At 39.4% G+C, this 7,983-nt stretch overlaps 1 protein-coding gene across 1 annotated transcript; it reads left to right on the top strand.

Moving 5' to 3' along the window:
- The first annotated feature begins 4,022 nt into the window (after positions 1–4,022).
- Positions 4,023–7,573, top strand: LOC111825018 (small integral membrane protein 28-like). The gene is made up of 2 exons (XM_023750099.1): positions 4,023–4,196; positions 7,190–7,573. Exons 1-2 carry the CDS (start codon positions 4,023–4,025, stop codon positions 7,571–7,573), a joined length of 558 nt encoding a protein of 185 aa, XP_023605867.1.
- The last annotated feature ends 410 nt before the right edge of the window (positions 7,574–7,983 follow it).

Raw genomic sequence — 7,983 nt, 5'->3', positions numbered from 1 at the left:
CAGAATTATTATAGCAACATGGCCTTTATGTGGGCCTTCAAGAATGGGCAAATCTTGGAAATTATGTCTGGTTTATATGACACACATTCAGAGAACAATTATAAAATGTTCATCAGTAAAAAGAAGACCTGTTGTCCCATAAAAAACAACTCGTAATCCCATCACTTGGGAAAAATATCATTGTTAACATCAATTTTTTTCTATATGCAGAGACATATACATTTATAATATTTATAATAAATGTGCAGTTTTCTTACAACTTCCTCCCAATATGTGGTATGTTCACATCTTTCTGGATGATAATGTCTTTATACATGTATATTTTATTAAGCAATTATCATTTTGTGGAATTTTTTATTTCTAGCTATTTGTTATGACAGATATTTAAAAAGTGCTAAGACATCTTTCAACAACATGTATCTTTGAGTACTCATGAGATGATTCCCTCAGGAGAATTCCTAGAAGTGGGCTTGCTGAGGGTTGACATATATTGATGTCCTCTTTCCTCTATAATTTGTTAACGTGCTGTTTTAGTATATAACTCGTGATTCCATGTCTCTGTTCAGTATTACATCTTTGCCCACCTTTCAAGCCAAATAACCCAAGATTTATTTATATTCACTATCTCCAATTCTTCTCCCTTCCTCTCTTATAACCTTTACAGTAAGGTCTTTCCCAACCACTCCACCAAAACTGCTCTTGTCAAAATAATCAATGAAAAACACCCTTTCCCCACATTTTGTTAAATCCTGTTGTAAATATCATTTATCATCTTACTTGACCATACAGTAGCTTTTGAGATAGAGATAATTCCCTTCTTTCAGAAACATTTCTTCCCTTCAATTCCCAGATACCACACACTCTTGGTTTCTCGTCTACCTTACTGGCCACTCATTCTGTCTCCCCCATCCTATAGACACTCATTCCCTTGGTAATCTCATTAAGTCTCATAGTTTTTTTAAATTTTTTATTCTATTTTTCCATTATAGTTGGCATTCAGTATTATTTTATATTAGCTTCAGGTAGATATCATAGTGGTTAGCCATTTATATAATTTACAATGTGACACCCCCCTCCCCAATAAATCTAGTACCCACCTGGAACCACATTTGTTGGGAAATTATTGACTATATTCCCCATGCTGTACTTTATATATCCCTGTGACTATTTTGTAACTGCCAATTTGTACTTCCTTAATCCCTTCACCTTTTCACCCAGTCCCCTAACCACCCTCCCATCTGGCAACCCGCAGGCTGTTCTCTGCATCTATGAGTCCATTTCTGTTTTGTTTGTACATTTATTTTGTTCTCTAGATTCCACATATAAGTGAAATCATGTGGTATTTGTGTTATTCTGTCTGATTTATCTCACTTAGCATAACACCATTGAGGTCCATCCATGTTGTTGCAAATTAAGTCTCATAGTTTTAAATACCATCTCCCTGCCAATGAACTCCACCTATTCTCTATGGCCTAGTCCTCACTCTTAGATGCCAAATTCAAATATCCAAACTCATTGCAAACTTAGTAGGTCTGAAATTCAACTCCCAATCTTTAAAAACTAAGACAACATGCCCTCTCGTTTTTTCCACTCTCTGCAAATGACAGCGGTCACCTTCCAGTTTCCCAAGTCTAAAACAGAATCCTTGGTCTTTCTTTTCATCTTACACCATGTTCAGATCAAGAAATCTTGGCTCTGCCCCTAATATATATCTAGAATTGAGAATCTCACCACCTCTACTGCTACTACCCTGGGACCATTATTTCTCCCCTGAATTATTAAAAGCCCCCAACTGGCCTCCCTGCATTTGCCCTTAACCCCTATATCTATTTCACACAGAGGCCTGAGTGATCCTTTTAAAGTGAAGTCGAATCTCATCACTCTCTGCTCAAAAAAACTCCATGTGGCTCTTCCTTTTTACTTAGTGTAAAAGCCAAATTTCTGACAATGTTCTATCAACCTTGCACACTGTGCTGCCCTCCCACCGCCACATATCCTCTCTGACCTTATCTTCTACTTTCTTCCTGGCTGGATGCTCCAGCCACCCTGACCTACTGGCATTGTAAGAACTTACCAGGTATGTGCATGCCTCAGGGCCTTTGTAGTGGCTGTTCCCTTGGTCTATAATGCTCTTCCCTCCTCTCTTCTTTGCTCAGCCCCCTTAAATAACAGCTTTTTGCTATCACTTTCCCTACAAAGAGATGCTGACTTCCTTCTCTAAAATGCTCTCCTTCCTTCAGCATTTACTTTGCTCCTTCACTGCTTTTTTCTATAGCATTTATCACCTTCTGATATATATTTCTTATTTGCATAACTTGTTTCTCTTGGTCCCCAAAAACATATCCATGGAAGCAAGAATTTTTCTCTTACTCATTCAGTGCTGGAGGAGAGTCAACATTGCAGATGCATATGTAATGCTTTTGATCCAGACTTCCAATTTGAAGGTATTTAAGTAAGTAGATAAGGTGGGGAAGGATGGTCCATGTTGAGGTCATAATATTGGCAAAACCAGTGACATGCAAAAAAGAAAATACTGGACTGGCCAGGTGCTTCTAGTGTTGTCAGTGTGAGGATATGGCTTGACTTAAAATAGAAACACATCAATGGTACAGGGCAACATTTTAACTGAAAGCACAAAATCAACTTACTCCTCAATCTATAATAATAAAAATGTAATATGCTAATTAGGCCAGACAGATGAACGACCTTCTGGATGTCCTTCCGGACAATCTTCTGGACGAAGCCGGGGCTGCGAGGGCTGAAGCAAGCTGCCGCCTCTGCGAGGGCTGAGCCCCTTGCACGAATTTCGTGCATTGGGCCTCTAGTAAGAAATAAAAGGATGAAACGACAAAGGAGTTCTACAATAGGATGCTGATTGAGGCACTGAAAAATTCAGTGCAAACTTTTATCATAATAAGAAGTTTGGCAAAGTACCAAATTGTAGCAGGGAGAGCATCTATTTTTAAAAAGGCGGTGGACACTATGGATCCTTCCAAGAATATTAGATGTATCTGCAAAGTTCAGAGTTCACCACCCCAAAACCTATCCATGAACCAACTGGGGCCAGTGATTGAGACTCTTAAGAAAAAAAAAAAGGCCCAATTAAGAAATATTATTTCAGCGTCATGGCAATCACTTGGATGGAATGATGCTTAAATAAGGATGTGGGTAGTTTCAACGCTGAGGTGCAACAGTTTGGGTAAAAATGTGAAGCTTAACTTTACTTACCTAAAGGAAAGAGAATCCAACCACCTTGTCTTAAATGTTTTTGCAAATATGTAGAAGTAAACATCCCAAAGTTACCTCTGTGAACCTTTACATTGAACGTTTCTTATTTTACGTTTACAAATAATGTTATATTTTACAAGATAGTCAGTAGGAGGACTGTTCTGGTATCAGTAATTTGATTTTTTTTTTTAAATTGAAACCAGTAAACATTCCAGCCAGTCTCAGCTATTGTCTGTCTGGCTTCTGTACAACATTATCATTAGCATCTTTCATCTAAATAATTCACTAAAATGTTATTAATGAGTCTTGTTTCTCTACCAAATACCCCTTCTCTCCGTACCATATTATCCAGGAATAATTAAAGGAAATTCAGCTTGGGTAGTTTTTCTGGCTCAGCTCTGTCTCTGGAGAAGGATGCGGGAAGGGAGAGGAAGGGAGAGGGTCTTACATCTAAAAATAATCAGTTCTTTATTCTCTAAGACCATTCGTTGCACTATGGAGCTAACGCAGAGAACTCCTCTGCCTGAAACCTGTTTCGCATCTGATATTTGATGCCAGCCCTTACAGTGATAAAGGCCACGAAGCAAATCCAGAGGCACTGAATTTACATACAATCAGCCTTGAGAGGTCTCTCTGGTTGGTTTCTTTTCCCTGTTGTCACTCATTAGGGAACGAGTTTACCCACAGCCATCAGCCCAGCACATCCAAGCTGGACCGGGGCCAAGAAGGAGCAGCACTGCTGAAATCTGGGCAGCGAGGTGGAAGGGTGAGTGGGGCACCGGTTGGATGAAAACATGCGAGGCCTGCTGGGCAGCAGCTGGAGGAAGTTTGGGCATGCCGGCAGGGGCACCTACGAGTGGCTGACGAGCGAACCCAGCCTACCTCTTCAGGAAACCCAGCTGCAGGTCTGTACCTATGACTTCTGCCTTTTCTTCCCCAAGTACGTCAGGTTTAAACCAACAATGCCTGTATGTTTAGGATCTTAAAACTTAGTGGCAACATGTTACATGGTGGGTATGACAAAAATCCGATTTCACTGATTGGCGTGGTCTAAGGAAGTAACTTGAAAGTTGTATTTCTTTTGACAATGATAAATTCAAGTAAAACTTGACACATGTATTCTAAGAATACCTGATATATCAAGTATGTCAAAGAATACCTGAAGTTAGGGGCCAACAAAATGTTATGCCTTGGTTTTACAGTTTTGTTCTTTGCTCAGTAAGTAATGTCTACACATACAAAACTAAGAAACTTCCTTTGGCTCTCCGGCTGAGTAATGACCACTGTTTCTAAGAGAAGCCAGGATCTTACTTCCAAAAGGGTAGCAAAGGGTTAAGGAGGTTCTGTCTCAACTAGGACAGCTGCTCTGCTCTGTCTGGGAAATCACCAAAGAAGCTTCAAGCTGAGAAGCATTAAGGTAAAATATTGGTAGAAACCTAAGACTCAGAATTAATTTTATCATCAGTAGGGAAATGAGTGGGACCGCTATCCCTTAAGAAAAAGGGAAACAGACCTATTTTCTTGTTTCCTGGAAAATCAGCTGATCAGATTGGTATGTAAGTTCTGCAAAACCACCTTTTACAGAAAAACATTTATACATGTATATATAATATTTTTTTCAGCAGTTACACTTTTAACTGGATATTCCTTTAAAACATTTCCTGAACAACAAAGTCTTTACGTCAATATACACATCAGAGATATATTAAAAGTTAAGAAACCACTTTGAAGGAAGTGAACAAATCAGGACATCTAATTAAAGAAGTAAAGACGTCCATTCTGCACTTTGAAAAAGCAGAACAATTTGAACCTATCATGAATCAGTAAATAAGCAAATTAAGGGTGCCATAAATGTGTCCTGCAGCTCTATGCATCTCCTAACTGGAAAACAGGAACTCTTTATCTCAAGAAATTGTCGTAATCTGCTGCATCAGATAAGCAGTGCCCCTCAGTATTTGGACAATTTAACTCTGCCCGTGGAAGTTCTGATTACAGGAGCGGACTGTGGTATTTCTCCTTTCACAGATTTTTGCAGCTAGTATTGCTAATACCAAAAGTGGCATAATGGTGAATAACAGGGTTTATTACATAAAGCCTTTTAAATAGAACTTTAAGTATCTTTATGTCTTATGCATATTGAACTTCCAGTCTATAATAGAGTATTTAAATGTTGATGCCCACAACTGTTGAGAAACTATGATCATCCGTAAAACGGATGGGGAATTTAAAAAAAAATCATGCAAAATGGTCCATGTTTATCAAGATTGATGAGTGATTTTTTTTAGTACTAAGAGATAATAGCTTTAAATTTTTTAATGGTTCATTTAGAGGGAGAAAACATAGTTAAGTTGCTTTTTGATTTCTTAAAAATTGTGGTAAATTATTTATGAGTCCATCTACTCTTATAGCTTTTGTAATCAAAGTCCCTCATTACATCACAACAGATTTTAAGTGAATAGTTCTGATAATAAACTAGATTATGTGTGAGAAAACAGAAAGAACACATAGTTTAGAAATATTAAGAATCACACACATAAAAATATATCTTCTCTGAAAATATTTATCTATTAAAATACAAACTTAGGAATGTCAAATTTTCCCCTCACTAAATTTTTCAGCCTATCAATAGATACAAATACATAATAAACACCTAATACCCACCAAGTGCTTTACATATAGTGATTCACTAAATTCTCACGCCAACCCGTTCAAAAATGTTATTTTCATTTCCTAGGGAAGAAAACCTAGGCCCAGAGGGCACCAGCGAGTGACCCGGGTCACACAGGTACTGGAAAGTGTTCTGAAATCCAAAGCCAGAGTGCTCAAACCCCAAACATGACACTCTGCTTCCCAACAAAACCTTTTATTTTTGTGCACTTTAAGCTAAAATTTCTTACCAAAGACAAACATCTGGCAGTACAAATATTAAATCACCCAATTTTCAGTCAACACACATACTTATAAATTCTTTAAGAAGTAAAAATAATTATATAGTCAATGCTAGATAAGCCAGTCCCTTAGAAGGTCATGATCAGAAAAACAATTGTTCTTTCCACCAAAATCAAGAGAACCCAGCTCAGTTTTATTATGTTTTATTTTAAACAAGTCGATAAAGAGCTTAGTATTTTGTTGTCTTAAACACAATTATAAGGCTTTAATTTTTTTTATTTTCCTCTTAGTAGTGGGTACAAATATTTACATTTGCTGCTGTACGCTTTATATAATAAAGAAGCTTTTTAATATTTCATTATTTCCTAGTAGCTTCATGTAAAGTAACATCTATGCAATTTGCAACAGTATTTATTTTTGTGTTATTTTTCTACCTTGCTATTCAAGTATCATTTCATGCCTGTTATAGTATTTACTCCATCAGGACTCATAATTATCTTCTGAGCTAATACTAAAAATCAAGAATTTATGTGCAATTCTTTTCCTTAAGAGTTCAAACTTTTCCATTTTTACCCTACAAATATTTCAAGAAAAAGAAAAATTTAAATCTATCATTATAAGAATCAGCTATCAAATCAGATTAGAAATGTTATTTACCTGTGATATAAATACATGTCAGATTTTGCTCCACAATTAAAGAAATTAAGTTCCATAGGATTCGTTTGTGGCAATAAAACGTTTATGGGTCTAATTCTAAAGAAAATACATAAATAGTTAGAGCTATTCAAAGAATGCGTGGTGGACCTACTTTCTAAAATGTATTCTAATACATTTATGTATGTATCCTTTAGGGGAAATACTGTAGGGTGTCATCAATGTGAATTTTGGACATGTTAAATCCATACTTTATCTTGTCACTTCGCTTTATTCCATGCAGGCTCAAGTTCATTGGCATAAGTGAATGAACGAGTGATTTCTAGAGTGAGTGAGTCATGATCAGAAGAATGAGAGATGAAAGGCAGGCAGGGCGCGTCTGTCGCCATCTCCTAACTCGGTCGCATTCTCACTCCAGGGCACCCAGCAGATCAGCTCCGCCAAAGACGACGTGGAGCCCTTCCTGTGCATCCTGCTCCCCGCCACCATCGTGCTGTTCCTGGCCTTCCTGCTGCTCTTCCTGTACCGCCTCTGCAGGGCGCCCCGGGCCCAGGGCCAGGTCTTCACCATCGACCTGGCCGAGCACCCGCCCGCGGGCGAGGAGACGGACTTCCTGCCGGGCCTGCCCTGGAGCGGGGAGCAGGACTTCCCCTACTCGCCCCTGCCCGCGGAGGCGGCCCCCCTGTCCGCGTGTCTGCCCCCCTCCTACGAGGAGGCCACCAGGAGCCCGCCTGGGGAGGAGGCCCCCGGCCTGGGCCTTCCGGAGGAACAGGGGCCACCTGGGCTGCATGAGCCCATATGAACTGCTCTTGGAAACCATTTAAAACCCAGCTCTCACCCTGCATGGACCAGGAGGCCGACCCCTGGGTGCAGGGGACATGAGGCTGGGGACAGGCTGGACACAGGTCAGTCCAGTTAACCCATCCTCAAGCTCCTTAAGGAAAAACTTGCCCAGCTTGTTCTAAAGATGTCCGGGCTCTTCTAAAATGTGTAACACTCGCGAGGAAAAAGTAAATAAAAGGAAAGTTCTATGTACGCCGAGACAAAATTAGAATTACTAGTGAGCATAAGAGCTAGCTCCGAAGAGACAACAGAAAAATGCTGAGAAGCCAAAGATAACTGCTTTTGCCACAAATAAAACGTTTCCTCCTACACAGGCCTATCAGGCCTCCTGGTCTCCCTTCTGGGCGAGGGCTTCAGGCGGCCAGAGAG

This window comes from Myotis lucifugus, unplaced genomic scaffold (genome assembly GCF_000147115.1).
Source record: "Myotis lucifugus unplaced genomic scaffold, Myoluc2.0 scaffold_11, whole genome shotgun sequence".
In the NCBI taxonomy this organism is placed as follows: Eukaryota; Metazoa; Chordata; class Mammalia; order Chiroptera; family Vespertilionidae; genus Myotis; species Myotis lucifugus.
The sequence above is the reverse complement of the archived record's forward strand: the minus strand, read 5'-3'. Positions and strand labels throughout refer to the sequence as shown.

Excerpts from the sequence above, each read along its gene's own strand:
- LOC111825018 (XM_023750099.1), top strand. The coding sequence starts at position 4,023 with ATGCGAGGCCTGCTGGGCAGCAGCTGGAGGAAGTTTGGGCATGCCGGC. Across the intron at positions 4,197-7,189 it reads GGTTTAAACCAACAATGCCT|GGCACCCAGCAGATCAGCTC; the intron begins GTATGTTTAGGA and ends TTCTCACTCCAG.